The sequence below is a fragment of the Vairimorpha ceranae genome (assembly GCF_000988165.1).
Source record: "Vairimorpha ceranae strain PA08 1199 chromosome Unknown NODE_37, whole genome shotgun sequence".
NCBI classification, from domain to species: domain Eukaryota; kingdom Fungi; phylum Microsporidia; family Nosematidae; genus Vairimorpha; species Vairimorpha ceranae.
Window position 1 is genome coordinate 24741 of NW_020169332.1, and position 16333 is coordinate 41073.

The window sequence follows — 16333 nt, forward strand, 5'->3', positions numbered from 1 at the left end:
TAATTAAGGGCAATATTTATTTTAAGATATAACATTACTTTTAATTATAATTATATATTTTTCTATTAATGCTTTATATAAATAACTTTTATGTTAAAATGGCAAAATTACATATTTTTATATAAAACTATCCTCAGGAGATCGGTAGTGAATCATCTAAAGGGATCAACCCCTTTAAACAATTATATTTAATATCATTACTTAGCATACATGTGTAAAGTAATAAATATATAAACATTTTATAAATTTAAAAGATTACATTTATTTAATATATTAAAAGTAAATTTTATTTTATTTAAAAATGTTTTGTTAAATAATTAATTACAATATTTATATTGCTTGTTTTTTCTATATAAACTACATTTTGATTTATTTTATTGCATAAAAGTAAAGTATTTTGTATATTATTTAGATGCTAAAAAATATCTTGTAAGTCAAGAGACAATTTTTATATTATTTATTTCTCAACAATAGTATTGATATGTTTACATGAATATTATTGTTGTATTGATCTTAGAGGTTTTATTAAAAGGGTGATGGGTTTGACTTATCAGTCTTAAATAATTTTTAAAATATATAAACTCATGTTTTCTAGTAACTATTCCTTTAAACACAACATTTTAAACTTAATATAAAATCAAAACTTTTTTAATTAATATATTTTAACAAATATTCTTTTTTAACAAAAAATAGTATATGTACATTAAAATATAAAATGTTAATCTTTTTAAAGTAAAATTTTACTTCTTCTAGTAAATATTTTAAAATATAGTATCTAAATGAAAGTTAATTTTTTGACAAAAATCAAGTTTTTTCGAATATACAGAAATATAATCTTCTTAATAAACATACGCAATGTTTTAATATATTGTGTAAGCCATTTATTTGAAATTTAAAAAATATTTTATAATTATTTCTCTTTACATTACTATTATCTTAAACATTTCTTTTAATTTTACTTCTACAATTCCTATTTAAAAATATTTATATCCTTTTTTTTGTCCTTCTAATTTAATATAATCAACTTTTGTTTTCTTGACACATTATTTATATTTTAAGTGCATAAACTATTATTTTAAAATTCAAAGCATTAAAAATAAATTGTATATTTTATTAATAATTTATTAATGTTTGTTTAAAATTATTTTAGATTAACTAATTTTCTCAAATTTTTCATTTTTAATTGTTTATTTTTTTGTGTACAGGATTCGTTTGTAAACAAATCTAAAATATTGATGATATATTAAATAAACTTTTATTAGTTTTGTTTAAAAACATTTATAAAACCTTAAAAAATATTTTTGCATAAAAAAACTTGTTTTTTTAGGCGGGATTATTTGTTTTTTTTATTAAATTAAAAGTAAAAAAAACTTTATTGTACTAACAAAAAAAAAGTATTTATGAAAATAATAATTAATATTAATTAGATTGTACTCCTATTAAAAAGGAATACTCCTTAATTAAATATAAAAGAAAATCTAATTTATTAAAGGGTATGTTATCTCTAGAACAAATCGAAAAATCCATTTTATTTATGGATGAGACTTATGATGCCAATTTTGGCGAATGGATTAGGAATGAAGATAATTGTAGGATAATAGCTTATAATATGAAAAAGTACATTGATAAATATTCTGTATCGAATATGATTGTAGTAATAAAATGGATTGTTAAAGATTGGACACTAAAATCAATAATAATTTTTACAAAAAAAATGTTATTTGAAGATATAAAAAATTTTATATTTAAAGAGTCAGATTTAGAAAGAAAAAAATTTCATAATAGAATTAAAATTGTAAGTGGTCTTATTTATACATGGAATTCTTTATTTATTTCTGAATTTATAATAGCTACTACTAAAATTTTTAGCATTGAAGAAAAATCTTATTTATTAAAAATGATGTTAGAAAGTTTTGACCAAAAAAAGTTTAGTGAAATTATGGAGCATTTAGATAATAAAATGGAATTTAGTGTTAAAAGTGAATTATCTAATATTTGTGGTACTAAAAAAAGAAGACCAAAAAGATCTAGAAGTATAATAGAAGCTTATAATGTATCTTAATTATTTATAACACAAAAATAAATGTATTTAAAACAATGATTTTTAAAGGTTATGTTTTTATAGCACCATATTTTTATAAAAAAAAGAATTACGATAACTTAAAGTTATTTAAGTGAAATCTTACTAACTTTATAAAATTAGAAAATAAATTTAATACTGAATTTAAAAGTGTTAGAATACTAATTTTATTTAATACTAGAATTTAAAAGTGTAAGACCAATAAAAATAATTTTTTATTAAGATTTACTTTTATAGTATTAGAAAATAAATTTAATACTAGAATTTAAAAATGTTAGAACACTAATTTTATTTAATACTAGAATTTAAAAATGTTAGAACACTAATTTTATTTAATACTAAAATTTAACAATATAAAATTACTAAAATTATTTAATACTAAAATTTAACAATATAAAATTACTAATTTTATTTAATATAACAAACTTTCTTAACAAAATAAGATTAGTAATTTTATTAAATACTAAAATTTAACAATATAAAATTACTAACTTTATTTTTTCAAAAAAATCCTAATTGCAATCTAAGAAAAAAATAAATTTATTCAATACCAAGATATTTCTCAAGTTCAGGATTCTTCTCTACAAAATCCAAATTAAGATTTTCTACCGCCTTTTCAAAATCTAAAGGTACATCAGTTACAATTTTATTTTTTATTTCTGGAAATCCAGATACAAAAAATCCTATAGGTTTTTTATTTTTATCAAATACTAATTTTATATTTTTTTTATATTTATAAATTTTATTGTTTCTTTCTATTGATAGTTCATCTACTACTGATTTAGTAAAAATGTCTTTATTATTTTCTAAAATATTGTTTAATAATGTATTAGAAGAAGATAAAGATTTTTTAATAACCCTCCGTCCACCAACTTTTACGCAAGATAAAAGTTTCTTATCTCCATTCATTAACCGTTAAAGGGATAAAATAAACTAGAAAAATAATAAAATAAATAAGGAAATAGCTTAAATACAAGCTGTAAGTTAAAGTTAATAAAAATTATTTACAAACAGACATGTTAAAGCCACCATCTCAAAATTACTGATTGACATGCTTTTATAACTATCCAATAGAAAATAGACCATAAATAATTATTTATTCTTCAATTTCAGCATTTCTCGCAATATCATAATCTTCATTTACGTTCTTCGCATCATCATAATGCAACTCAGAAGGTTGTAAATTAATATTAGAAACAAATACAAGACTGTTATTATTATATAATCTCCTAGCAAGTAGTAAAAAAGGTTGAGCGAAGTTATAAGTAGTTTTAGCACTGATCTCACAATAATCGTAATCATAATCCCTAGCTGATTGTAAAATAGACTTTCTATTGGCTTTTCTGTCAGTACAATCAATCTTATTAGCGACAATAACCATTGGTTTATTTCCTACTACATTTTTAAAGTTACGCATCCAAGTAGATAAATTATTAGCAGAAACTCTACTTGTTACGTCATAGAAGAAAATAGCACCATCAGCTTCAAGATAATAAATATCTTTTAGAGCTGCATGCTTTTCTTGTCCTGCAGTATCCCAAACATCAAAAACAATAGATTCATGAGCTGATATCCAAAAAGTGGCGGGATGGCAAGCAACACCTATAGTAGCTATATATTCTTTACAAAATGTACCGTCTAAAACTCTATTAATGTAAGTTGTTTTACCTACACCACCATCTCCTATTAAACAAATTTTGTATCTTTTTGAGGGGACTTGGACTCCACACATAGGGGTTATATTTTAAAAAATGATAAAAATTTTTTGAAAAAATAAATGCATAAAATAATAGAAAGAGATAAATAAAAAATATTATAAGTAAAGACTAAATTAAGACTTTTAATCAATAGAAATTTGTTATTAGGAATTTAAATATTTTAAAAATGGAAACAAATTAAGACTTTTATTTTGTGAAGCGAGATTTATCCTTATGAACTAAATTTTTTGAAAATGGAAACAAATTAAATTTAATAGTTTTGAAAGAGTTAAAAATTGAGCAAAAAAAATTAGAACAAATTAAATCTAATAGTTAATGAAGAAGGATTATTTAGATGAAGATTGTCTTGTTTTATTAAACAAATAGAATTAAGATAGAGCTATGTAATATAAATTAATATTTTATGTAAAGATAGATACATAAACTATACGTACAAAAGCTTATAAAATGGCTGTTGTGAATAAATAACCCTTAACTTATAAATCATAACAATTGCACTAGAAAGCTTAATTATATCAAACATGAAGTTACTAAATTAGTATAAGGGGTTTAACACATTAGTAATTTACATAACTAAGTTGAATTATAAAAACAAACATTTTACTGTTAATACATAGATGTTTACTTAAAAAACTTAGCTTAGATAGAAATAATATAATAGAGTTGATAAGGTTTATACAAATAAGTTTTATTTTAAAATATTAATTTTAAAAAATGTATCTATAAAATCTTCCACTCTATAATTCATATCATCTACTTCTATTTCTACTTCATAAGTCACTTCATTATTTGTTCTTACAACTGTAAAATCATAATTGAACCATTTATCAGTAAAAGTGTCTCTTTTCCTGTGTCGCACAAAATCAACAGAACTCTGTGTCTGTCTTTGCATTTGTTTCTCCTCAGTCATTATACTTATACGTATATCATATTTGTACTGTGGTAGGTACAAATCCACTACTAATATTTTACGCTTTTTTTCACAAAATCTATATTCATTATTTACAAATCTTACTCTGTTACCATTTTTAAGATATTGAAATAGATCTTCTATGTGTTCTTTAAAATTTAGATTATTTTTTAAGGTTTTAAAATCCCACTGGTCTACGCCTGGCATAAATAGATGATTACGTGGAAGTTTAGTAAAAATAACAGGTGTTAAAGAGTTAATCTTTATTCTTGATTCTGTTTCCTTATTGTAGATTTTACCTATACGTGCTTCTATTTCATATTTTAGTGATGAATGTTTTAAAAGTAGTGATTTTATAATTGATGTAAATTCTAGTTTCTCATTTAATGACAACATAAAGGGATGTAATTTGTTATTGACAGTATTTAAATATGTTAATTTAATATTTTAGCATAAATAGATGTTTTATGATGAAAGGACAAAAAAAGAAAAAATTATTTTTTTATATCAAAAACATTAGAAGTTAATTTAGGAAAGAAAATTTATTGTACAAGACTACTTATACAAAATAACAAATATATTGTAAGATATTACATAAAGTTAAGATATTACAAAACAACAAATATATTGTAAGATTAACAAAAATTGTATATTATTTAATTAAGATATAAAAAACATGATATAATAACTAGTATATTCTACTTATTACTCTTTCTTATTAAGTTTATAATGTACATCCTCACACAATCCTGTGAGTAGTTGTAAAATATCATCTACCTTTTTATCACCCACTTCTAATACAAATTCTTTATCTTTTCCTACAGTAAAAGAATTACATGTTTTAGATTTAGTACCACGATACTGATAAATCATAACATCGTAAATTTTATTAGGAAAATGTATGTATGTAATTGAAATGGGTTCTTTTATATCTGAAATATAAGTAGTGTATTGATTCTTTATTAGATTATCATTACCTTTTATTTTAAATTTGTATAAAGAAGGTAATTTTGTTAAAATTATAGGATTTAGAATGTTAAGTGAATATCTGTGTTCAGTAATCTTGTGTACTATTTTACCAAAATACAAATTTAAAGAAAATTCATTTGAAATTAAATCAGAGAAAACTTCAGTAAAAGATCTAAGTTTCTTCATGGGTATTTACAAATAATTAAGATGTATAAACAATATTATTTATTCTTAAATATATTTACAATAGAAATAACTAGATAACATATTATAAATGTAAGAATACCATTTACTACACAACTTGGTACTTTCTCAATATAATCTGATAGATATTCTATAAAATAATAAAAGAGAAAATAAAAATAAGCATAAATCTTAGTAAAATACGTAGTAGGATTAAATAATGCATAAAAGGGTTTTAAGTTTACCCACTTATTATTTTCTACTACATTAAATAATTCATCTACAGTAGTAGCTCTAATAACATAAGATTTTAACTTGTGCCTGATTATAAAAGTAGGGAATTCAAAAATATACAAATGTGATGCAAGGAATGGTTCTGTAAAAAAGTTGATTTTTTTAATAGGAATAGGTAATTCTGATATCTTTTCATTAAATTTCTTACACAAAGGGCAGTCTTGATCGGGCCGATTGTAGTAAACGTATATCATAAAAGTTGATGGATCATAGAAATCAGATTTTGTAACAGTAGATAAATTATCAAAAGAAGTCGAAATAATAAAATTTGTGTAAAAATTTAACAGCATAAAAATATGAAATATAAACATTTAAGGGGTAAAAATATAGTTAAACGAAATGTAGAATTCTAATGATTATATTTGTGTTTGTAAAAAATTTAATAAATAACACTTAGTGAATATACAGAAGAGAAAAATTAATTGTTGTAGTTAAATATGAGTTTAATTACTAGCAAATATTTAGGATGCCATATATCAAATATATCATATAATTTTTGATTGTTTGACACGTCATAATCTACTATTCCTACACAAATAATCTTTAGAAAGTTAAATTATGCTACATAGATCTATGGGATTTGTAAGCTGCGTGAAGTAGAGCCGATAAGTTGATATTTAAGATTAATTCTTTGCATTTTTATTTCTAAAATAAAAAAGTGATCACATTCTATATTACAAAACAAATACTTTTCTTTTACACCACAACTTATAATAATGCAATAAGTAATTAATTTACAATTTTAGAAATGTTTAAATATAACAAAGATAATATTTTGGTAATATTTTATGCTAAATAATACACCACTACAATTTTTTACATTTATACAACCTTTTAGCTTTTTCTAGTATCTTCTCCACTTTAACACCCTTTCTATTATTCAAATCTTGTATCATCAACACATTATCATTATATCCCTGTCTGATTATATCACTCTTTAAAATACTTAATATCCCCACTGCTATGTAAATTAAAATATTATTTATGTTTTTGTGTGCAAGAATAAAAGTAAATATTTTAAGATATTCTTCATATTTAAACTCTCTAAAAAACAAACAATTAAACCATCTAAAACTAAACACATGAAACTCTAGTCCTATTTCACTTAGATATGTACACAAAACTGGATCAATATTTTCCATTGTCTCTCTAAATCTAAGTATTAGATTTCCTTGTAAATTAATAATATTAAACTCGATTTTTTTAATTAAATCAAGATATAAAAAATACGCTTGATATTCGGGACATGATTGTAAAAAAGGAACAAGAAAATCTGCCATCCCTTGTACATACCCTAAATTATATCTTCTATGTGATATAAGTAGTAAAATATTCTGATATGATTTTGAAATGTCTTGGTTCCCTATTTTCACATGTCTAGGGTTTAGTCTTTTAATGTCTATTTGTATTTGGTGAAAAATTTTTTTGTTTATTTCTAACTGATGGAAAAAAGGAAGATTGTTATTTTTGATAAAAATAAGAATATCTTCTGAAGGAGTGTAAGAATTATTGTGATTAAAACTCATTTCTACGAGAGCAGTGTATTCATCAGAATGACCTCCTTTTAAAAAGACTGTCCATACCTCTGGACCAAGAGGAATCATTAACTTCTTAATGTATTTTCTTAGCTTTACCTCGTCAATAAATTTATGCGATAAAATCTTTTTTATAGAATTTGTATGTGACATTTAGAGGGTGGAAAATTAATGAAATATGGTTAGGTTTATTACAATTAGTAAAAACACTTATTTACTATATTTTAAAATATATTAGTGTAGAGAAAAAAAGAAAATTTTATAAATATCTTTTAACATTTAAAAATTAACAAACTTCTTTGACAAGACAGACACTGAAAAATGCTTGCTTGTAGAGAAGTAGTCTTTTAAGAAGGTGTATATAATGTTAATTTATTTGCTCTTTATTTTCTATTAGATAGAAACATTCATTCAATGAACAATAGTCAACTACCAGATTTTTACAATAACATATTATTTTATAAAAATTATAATTTATTCCCATATAACTCTTCTACTAATTCTTTTTCTATTGTATCCATCTGTGCAGGTATCACTAAACTGTGTAAAGGTTTACCAAAATTTATTTTAATTAATTCTTCAATAGTCCCATATTTAATAAATTGGTCAGGTGATCCAAATCTACATACAGCAAATACTTTGTACTTTTCATTTACAACATCATTTTTAATAGATAAAATTTGATTAAGTGCTTCATTCACACTCATATACCTATTCTCATCAACTTTAATATCTAGTAAGCAGAGGGTGTGTAGACCACATTTAATATTCGTAAGAATATTATTGAAGAAAGATAAAGGCCTCCAATCTTCAGTAAAGTAAGGTATAGAGACTGTTTTACCGTGGTGATACGAGTAAAGGCCTAGACATCCGTATATATTCAAAATAGAAGCATTGTGAATAACTTCTACTGGTATATTCATCTCTCTACCTTTTACAAGAAGTCCTATATGTGTTGTAGCAAACAGGGGTGTACCTGCTACTAGTATTACAATAACATTATCTAGTGCTTCTTTAAAAAAGAAGTCTTCTGATTCAACACTATCTCTATTACAAATTACTATAGGTTTACCAATATATTCTTCTAATTGACTTATAGGTTTCTGTTGTAGAGATGTATAGTTTTCAAAATATATTTTGTCTGCTTTCTTTAATATTTCTAGACTTCTTAATGAGATGTCTTTATATGAATCTAATCCCATTCCAATAATATAAATCATGAAAGGGTAGTAAATACATTTTTATAAAAAATACTTAGAATTAAAAATGATCTATCTTTTTACAATCATTTAAATTTATGATGTATTATAAATCAAGATAATTAGTCAATTATAAATATAAACAAGTTCAATCTATCTACTAATTGTTATAAGATATTATAATTAGCATCTATTATTTCTAATAATGAACTATCTTTATTAATGTCATTAATTTGTTACAACTTCTTATGTAGTGTATTGAACATATCTAAAACACTTAATATTAAAATATAATACACATAATTATCTTATAAGTTTAATCTTTTACTAATATACTTGTGGTACTAACACACCATTTGTTATTGTTTATTAAATAAAAGCGTATGCAAATATATCTTTACCTATTATATATATCTATAGTAGAAATGTAAACTATTTTTATTTTACCCCGTTATGCACAATCAAGATAATTTATCTAAAGCATCAATGTTAAGACTTAAAAAGGATGAGAAAATGTATATTGAAGAATTAAGAGAATTTGAAAGTCAGCTAAATAGTTTACAGAGCACTATGGATGCTTATAAAGAAGCACTTCTTCTCAATCAAATAAAGGAGACAAAAGAAGCACTAAAGCATGTGCAAAGAAGATTAAAAGATTTTGAGGTGTGTGGTGACATGTAATAAACTTGATTAGTGTACTATATCTTTTATATCATTTAGTATTTCCTTTAACTCTCCTTATCTCCTTATTGTTGTATTTATAGAATACTTTTACAGGAGTTAATGAATGAGTGTGATGGTGGATTGAAGTTTAGAATAGTAAGAATACTGGTGATATTTCTGTTTAGTTTTATAGTATTATCTTTAAATTAGTAAATAAATTCTTTTTTCTTTTCTAATTTTCAATTATGCGATATTGCGAAATTTTAAGTTTATTTATAGAAAATTTGCATAAATTTGTTTAAAAATAAATTAAATTTTGTTTTTAAAAATGTCATTTATATAAATAAAATAAATAGTGATTAATTGAGTCACAAATTGAATTTTAATGAATTAATGTAGGTATTATTTACAGATTGTATTTCTTCACAGTTCATAGTATATTTATTGTACTAATAAGCTCTATCATCCTCTTATAACTTTTTTTGTACTAACTTCTTTTCCAGCACTTCCCTTTTCACTAGTGCACTCACAACGTTAATCACTTTTCCTTTTAAATACAATTTTAATTAATAATTCTTATTTATTTACCCTTTATGTCTTCCTTCTATTTGAAAATATATGATGATTTAGTTAAGTTCACTGATTTTTGTGACTTAAATAAAATATTGTCTTTTATAACCTACAACACAGTAGGAGGTAAAGGATACAGGGCTGAATTATTTAATCTTATTATATCTGATATTAATAGTACAGAATTATCTCTTAAGACTAGTTGTGTTTACGAGTTGCTACAGAGTGCTTTTATTGTAGCAGATGATGTTATGGATGAATCTTGTATAAGACGGGGAGTAGAGTGCTACTACAGGAAGAAAGGGTTGATCTGCTTGAAATACGCACAGTATCTTATTAGTGCACTAGGTAAATATTTAAGGATGGTTAGAGGAGAAAATGAAAGATCACCGCTAAGAGCTACATATTATAATTGTATACTTGATACGTGCCTAGGTCAAATATTAGACTCTAAGAAGAAGAGTAAAGAAGAATATTCTGTAGAATTTTATAACCGTATTATTGAATACAAAACAGCAATATACACCTTTTATTTACCACTAGTATCTGGATATTTATTTAGTGGTAGAAAAGAACCATCTTATTTGTATGAGTACTGTAAGATAATTGGGATGATATTTCAAATGCAAGATGATTACTTAAACTTCTTTCCAGAGCTCAGTAAAAAATCAGGTAATGATTTGGAAGAGAAGAAATTAACTTATTTTACCTGTAAATTAGTTAAAGAAGATTCAGATGAAGTTAATGAATATTTTAGAACTGGAATAGTAAGTGAAGAGATACTTAAAATAGTAAAGGGATATTTCAATATTTACAATGAAGAAATAAATAAACTTATTGCTAAGGCGGAAGAAATGAATGATGTAACTGACAGTAAGGTACATAATTTATTAATTTCTTTGTTAAAAAAGAGACAATTTAATAAATAATTTTAATGTTAATAGTATATATAATTAAATAATGCTATATGAATAAGAACTTTTATGATACATTTATAACATATTTCTATTTATTCATTTTAAAATTCTAAATTGTCATCAATAAATTTTCTAATTTCATAGTACAATTTCTCCTGCACTTCTTCAGGTAAATTTTTAGTCATAAAATCCATAATAATATCATAAGTCTCAGATTCAGATACATCTTCAAGTTTCTTGTGTTTTAATTTATTTTTAAGATGTGTATTTATTTTAGATTTAAAGTCATATTCTGTAAGCATGGCATCGAAACTATTTAAAAATTTATCTTTAACTCCATATTTGTTTAGGATTTCTTCAATGTTTTCATCATTTTTTTCCATGGGTGTTATGCGAAATAAAAAATTTATAAGTCATAAATTTACAAATAAAATGTAATGAACACTTTGCTAGGAGTGAAAGGAACACTTTTGGCAAATCTTATGATATTTAGAAGATAAATTTGACATGTCTATATTTAAATAATTTATAATAATTAAACCTATGTTTTACTCAACAAGTTTTAAATAAGAACAAAGTGTTATTAAATATATAATAAAGAAATACATCAACGACTAGTACGTATACAACCTATACTTACATAAAATTAAGTTTAAAAGAAGTTTTATTGAATACAAAATTAAAACAATGTTATATGAAATACTTAATTTTTAAACATGTATAGAAAAGCACAAGTTGTTTATAGGTACATATTAATAAAAAGACTTACTTGAATTTTATAGACAGATATTATAAAAATTAATACAATCTTACAGATGATTTAGACATAGAAAAATAAAAATAAGTTTAGAAATAGAGTATATATCAAAATTAAAAAGAAATTGTATACAAGAAGTTATACAAGATAGCATTGATAAATTTTTTTTCCGTCTAACTCACGAAGATATTCCTGTTACATTAGAAGCTGTGTTTTGCTATTTATAGGATTATAATGTGTTTTTGGATCATTTTTATTTACGCACTACAAGAAAAAAAATAAGACTGTCGATCGTATTAAAACATGTATAAAAAGTTATTTGTGTTTAATACAAAAGAAAACTTAATGAAGATTTACAACGCATCTGCTTATTATTATGCATATAATATAATATTATTTAAAAGAAAATGTATAGAGATCATTAGATGCAAAAAAGATTTAATAATTTTACTGGTATCGGAATGTGCAAAATTGTACATACGAATTTGAATTCAAAACACAAAGATTAGATTTACGAATTATCAAAAATAAGTGTTTTTTATTGCAGAAGTAGTTTAATATTTTTTGAAAACTTCTAAAGTTTAAATAGAAAAGATAGTATTAATTGTTATAGCATATAATTGGTGGTATTGAATAATTTTAATATACAAAGAAATAAGCAGACAATTCGAAATCAAATTTATGCTTATATTTTATCTTAAACGAAATTACTTTTTTTTTAAAAAAAACGACGTCAAGGAGATTTAAAGAAGTAAAACTTTGGTAAAGACATCATCAAAGAATTACACATTCCATGCAAGTTCAAAAAAATAAAATTCTGATTTTATAATTGAAAGTAACAAATTAATTTTCTTGTAGATACTGATTACAAATAAATATACATTTATTTTTGTAATTTCTAATTTAGACTAAATAATTTTGGTCCGTGTTTGACATATTGTATAAAAAACCACAAAAAGTCAAGAAATATTATAAGTAAAAATAAAAATTTTTTAAACAATTTAAATGCATGTTATTGTTTTAAATACCTATTCTTTGCAATATTATTAGATTATTTTTTTTAGTTTATAACCAAAAGAACTTCAATAAAATTTTTGCGACTTATTTTATCAAATCATCATAAATTACATAAAACAATAATATTAAATTTAAAATATTTTTTTTTCAATTTATGATTCTATTTTTATTAAATATCATTAAAAAAGCAATAGAAATAAATAATACTAACTAAAAAAAAGTTTTAATAACATAAAAATTTTATATTAATTTTTTTTTGCATAAAATATATTAAAAATTAATATATTTTTGAAATTTTTAGATTTTTAAAATTATTGTAAAAAGTTCGAATCTAAATTTTTAAATTCTAATAAGTATTTTATTTTGCAGTAATTAATTGAAATAAAATAGTTACATTTTTTATTTATTTAGATGCATAGATCGTTGTTTATATCTTATAATAAAATATAATTATTTTTAAAAATTTATTTTATTTCAATTTAATACAACAAAGCAAGGCCAGTAATAAAAATGATTTTATATTCATACACTATTTAAATAAGATAATAATATTTTTATCTCATCAGATGTAAATATATTGTTAAGATATTGTAATCTAGATAAACTGTACTTTTTATAGTCAAACTCTGAATTATTGTTAGATTTTATAATATAAACACTCCATACAAACCATAAAAAGTGACTGACTACTTCTAGATTATTAATTTTTTGTAATTCACATTTTACATCATTTTTATTAAAATATTTCCTTAAAAAAAGAATTCTTTCTTCTTCTGTGTATCCCGAACCTTTAATATAGACATTCTTCTCGTAGTCTATTTCTGTCTCACAAAATAAATTCGCAATATCTACTAAATTATTTCCTATAGAACAGTATTCAAAATCTATAAATATTATTGTATTAGTCTTAAGGATATTATTAGGCTGTAGATCATTATGGCATAAAACATTCTTACCCTGATTATTTTTTATAATATTAAATATTTTTATTGATGCATTTTCTAATATTTCTGATATTTTTACATTAGTAATTTTATTTATTTCTGTAAGTAAAAGACATTTAAAATTTATAAAATCTTTTATTTCTGTTGTATGAAACTTTTTTAAAGCTACAGCTATTTCTTTACAATCATTTTTAAAATCTACTTTTTTATGTTTTATAAACCTCTCAATTCTATAATCATGTTCTGATACAAGAATCTCAGGTAGAGACATTTTTTCTAGCACTAGATTTTCAAATAAGTTTAAATGTTCAAATTTTTTATATATAAAACTTTCATTTCCACTGTCTACTTTATAAACAAGGTTGGTGTAGGCATCTGACTGTTTTACAATTTTATCGATGTGAATATTTAATTTTTTATTAAAAATATCAGCTATTAAAAATTTAATTGATTTCATTATGGGTAGAAATTTTAAATATTACTAAGTTTTATAAACTAAAATTTAAAATGAAATTTTACAATTTAAAAAACTTTAACTTACAGTAATTTTTTATTATTTAATAAATAATTTTTATTTTTTAATTATTCAAAGATTAAATTTTAATAAATATTTAAGAAGGTAATTTCTATTTTAAAATACTAACAATGTAAATATTCTTTGATAATAAGTGATTAAAATAAAAAAGATATTAAGTTTATTTAATTAAAATAAATTTATAATATTTACAAATTTTATGCATCTAATATTAATTATATTTGCAAAATAATTTAAAATGTATTTTGCATCATGGGAAAATGCAGTGGTAAACTAAAATGCTTTACTTTGAATGATAAAAACAAAATTTATAATATGAATATAAAGCGATAAAAATAATTATTTGCTAAAAACAATAAAGATTTAAATACTAGAAAAAGTATAAAAAATATTATAAAGTGCAATATTACAATATATCTTTTTAATCATTAGTTTTCATTATAAACTATTCGTTAAACTTACTCTTAACATCATCAAGTAATGTATTAATAGTATCACATGTCTTGTTAAAGAAAGGACACAAAATATCATCTTTACCAATAACTTCTTTTATGAGTTTTATTTGTGTATTTTGTATTTCTATGATTTTAATAATCTTTTTTAAATTATCTTCATTGATCTTTGATTGCTTTAAATCACAACTTTTTAGATTAACAATAAATTTATTGTAATCTTTCACTACACAATCACTATAATCTTCTATAAGAAATCTTCCTTTTTTAGTAGTCCTAGCTCGGTATTGTGGATAGATATTTTCTGGTAGAGAAGTCATAGATGTATTCATTTAAGGGGTGCATTTATGCAAAATAAATTGTTATTATTCTGAAACACCAAACACAAATGAGTCAAAAAAATGAAACTGTGGCAGCAATGGCAAAAAATAAGTTTAAATAATTTAAAAGCAAAATTTTTAATAACTATTATTAATACTATTTGTAAGAAACTGGGCTAGATTAATAAAAACTATATAAATATTAGAATTAGTGTATTTTTATAGTTTTATAATTTGACTATGGCGTCATAAATAAAATCTTTTTAAATTATAAGACAATATAACTTGTTAATAAAACAAAAAATAAGTCTTACAGTAGTATATTAAGTCCATTATTTGTAACATAATATTGATATTTTTTTGCACTGTAAAACAATATAACTTGTTAAAAATACAAAACATAAGTTTTTAAATAATAAAAATATTAAATCTCTAATTTATATAGCATAACACTGACATCCTAAAATTAAAACAAAATGTTAATAAATTAATGATCTTATAAATTTCCGTTCAACTTAAATCAAAACACTACCCTCGAAAATAGCTCTCAATGTACCTAGTCAAATATTTCAAAACAATCATTATCCTCTTTCGATTTCTTAAATTCTACATAATTCTGATACAAGACTAATTGACTGAGTGTTTTCTTAAAAAATCAATTCTTTATATCACAGTCATCTTTAACATACCATTCAAGATTATTTTCTACCTCCTTAATTATTGTATCTTTTTCAAATAAATGGAAGAATGTTCCTTCTGCCCTCAAGTCTATAATTTGATATTTATAATTCTGTTTATCTTTTTTAGGATCATATCCAAATGGTACCCAACATTTTCTAAATGGCCCATTTACAATGTAATATCTGTACATTGGTAGTATAGATTTAAGTCTATTAATTTTTATATTTAATTTATGTTCTTTTTTATACTGTACAAATAATTGTACAATAATATTAATTTTAAGTACTGGTGAAAATAAATTATTGATAAAATTTTGTAAAATTAGATCATTTTCATCTACAAGATTATTACATATTTGATTATCTGGTACATCATCAGTAAAATACACTCTTATAGTATTTACATCAATATCATGTACAACAGGGTTTTTTTTATATGACAATATTTTTGGCGACTTTTCATAATAATTTACAATTGGTGGTGTGAATGGTGGAAACTTATATGATACAACTTGACTTACATCTAAAAGGTCTGTAATATTACCATCTAAGATAATATTACCTAAATTGTTATATAATGGTAGAGAATC

The 16333-nt window shown here is 22.3% G+C and overlaps 14 protein-coding genes across 14 annotated transcripts; 3 read left to right on the forward strand and 11 right to left on the reverse strand.

The window, feature by feature from the left end:
- Positions 1–1495: 1495 nt before the first annotated feature.
- Positions 1496–2062, forward strand: AAJ76_3700026236 (protein with wd40 repeat; the record flags this gene model as incomplete). Its single annotated transcript, XM_024475361.1, has 1 exon — positions 1496–2062. One exon carries the CDS (start codon positions 1496–1498, stop codon positions 2060–2062), a length of 567 nt encoding a protein of 188 aa, XP_024330715.1.
- A 558-nt stretch (positions 2063–2620) lies between these two features.
- Positions 2621–2989, reverse strand: AAJ76_3700027729 (hypothetical protein; the record flags this gene model as incomplete). Its single annotated transcript, XM_024475362.1, has 1 exon — positions 2621–2989. One exon carries the CDS (start codon positions 2987–2989, stop codon positions 2621–2623), a length of 369 nt encoding a protein of 122 aa, XP_024330716.1.
- A 187-nt stretch (positions 2990–3176) lies between these two features.
- Positions 3177–3812, reverse strand: AAJ76_3700028552 (gtp-binding nuclear protein; the record flags this gene model as incomplete). The annotated part of the gene is made up of 1 exon (XM_024475363.1): positions 3177–3812. One exon carries the CDS (start codon positions 3810–3812, stop codon positions 3177–3179), a length of 636 nt encoding a protein of 211 aa, XP_024330717.1.
- A 674-nt stretch (positions 3813–4486) lies between these two features.
- On the reverse strand, positions 4487–5104 carry AAJ76_3700029844 (mrna capping enzyme subunit beta; the record flags this gene model as incomplete). Its single annotated transcript, XM_024475364.1, has 1 exon — positions 4487–5104. One exon carries the CDS (start codon positions 5102–5104, stop codon positions 4487–4489), a length of 618 nt encoding a protein of 205 aa, XP_024330718.1.
- A 309-nt stretch (positions 5105–5413) lies between these two features.
- AAJ76_3700030603 (hypothetical protein) lies at positions 5414–5863 on the reverse strand (the record flags this gene model as incomplete). The annotated part of the gene is made up of 1 exon (XM_024475365.1): positions 5414–5863. One exon carries the CDS (start codon positions 5861–5863, stop codon positions 5414–5416), a length of 450 nt encoding a protein of 149 aa, XP_024330719.1.
- A 35-nt stretch (positions 5864–5898) lies between these two features.
- Positions 5899–6465, reverse strand: AAJ76_3700031205 (hypothetical protein; the record flags this gene model as incomplete). Its single annotated transcript, XM_024475366.1, has 1 exon — positions 5899–6465. One exon carries the CDS (start codon positions 6463–6465, stop codon positions 5899–5901), a length of 567 nt encoding a protein of 188 aa, XP_024330720.1.
- Positions 6466–6960: 495 nt separating this feature from the next.
- On the reverse strand, positions 6961–7842 carry AAJ76_3700032582 (gtpase activating protein; the record flags this gene model as incomplete). The annotated part of the gene is made up of 1 exon (XM_024475367.1): positions 6961–7842. The coding sequence occupies one exon, from the start codon at positions 7840–7842 to the stop codon at positions 6961–6963; it is 882 nt and encodes a 293-aa protein (XP_024330721.1).
- Positions 7843–8156: 314 nt separating this feature from the next.
- On the reverse strand, positions 8157–8909 carry AAJ76_3700033649 (diphthine synthase; the record flags this gene model as incomplete). Its single annotated transcript, XM_024475368.1, has 1 exon — positions 8157–8909. The coding sequence occupies one exon, from the start codon at positions 8907–8909 to the stop codon at positions 8157–8159; it is 753 nt and encodes a 250-aa protein (XP_024330722.1).
- A 432-nt stretch (positions 8910–9341) lies between these two features.
- AAJ76_3700034082 (hypothetical protein) lies at positions 9342–9569 on the forward strand (the record flags this gene model as incomplete). The annotated part of the gene is made up of 1 exon (XM_024475369.1): positions 9342–9569. One exon carries the CDS (start codon positions 9342–9344, stop codon positions 9567–9569), a length of 228 nt encoding a protein of 75 aa, XP_024330723.1.
- A 575-nt stretch (positions 9570–10144) lies between these two features.
- Positions 10145–11050, forward strand: AAJ76_3700034885 (farnesyl pyrophosphate synthetase; the record flags this gene model as incomplete). The annotated part of the gene is made up of 1 exon (XM_024475370.1): positions 10145–11050. The coding sequence occupies one exon, from the start codon at positions 10145–10147 to the stop codon at positions 11048–11050; it is 906 nt and encodes a 301-aa protein (XP_024330724.1).
- Positions 11051–11139: 89 nt separating this feature from the next.
- On the reverse strand, positions 11140–11421 carry AAJ76_3700036161 (hypothetical protein; the record flags this gene model as incomplete). The annotated part of the gene is made up of 1 exon (XM_024475371.1): positions 11140–11421. One exon carries the CDS (start codon positions 11419–11421, stop codon positions 11140–11142), a length of 282 nt encoding a protein of 93 aa, XP_024330725.1.
- A 1913-nt stretch (positions 11422–13334) lies between these two features.
- AAJ76_3700038953 (choline kinase) lies at positions 13335–14213 on the reverse strand (the record flags this gene model as incomplete). Its single annotated transcript, XM_024475372.1, has 1 exon — positions 13335–14213. One exon carries the CDS (start codon positions 14211–14213, stop codon positions 13335–13337), a length of 879 nt encoding a protein of 292 aa, XP_024330726.1.
- A 523-nt stretch (positions 14214–14736) lies between these two features.
- On the reverse strand, positions 14737–15075 carry AAJ76_3700039815 (hypothetical protein; the record flags this gene model as incomplete). Its single annotated transcript, XM_024475373.1, has 1 exon — positions 14737–15075. One exon carries the CDS (start codon positions 15073–15075, stop codon positions 14737–14739), a length of 339 nt encoding a protein of 112 aa, XP_024330727.1.
- Positions 15076–15718: 643 nt separating this feature from the next.
- Positions 15719–16333, reverse strand: AAJ76_3700041073 (rna polymerase iii transcription factor iiic subunit; the record flags this gene model as incomplete). The annotated part of the gene is made up of 1 exon (XM_024475374.1): positions 15719–16333. A coding segment is annotated over one exon (615 nt), but the record flags the coding sequence as incomplete, so codon positions are not given.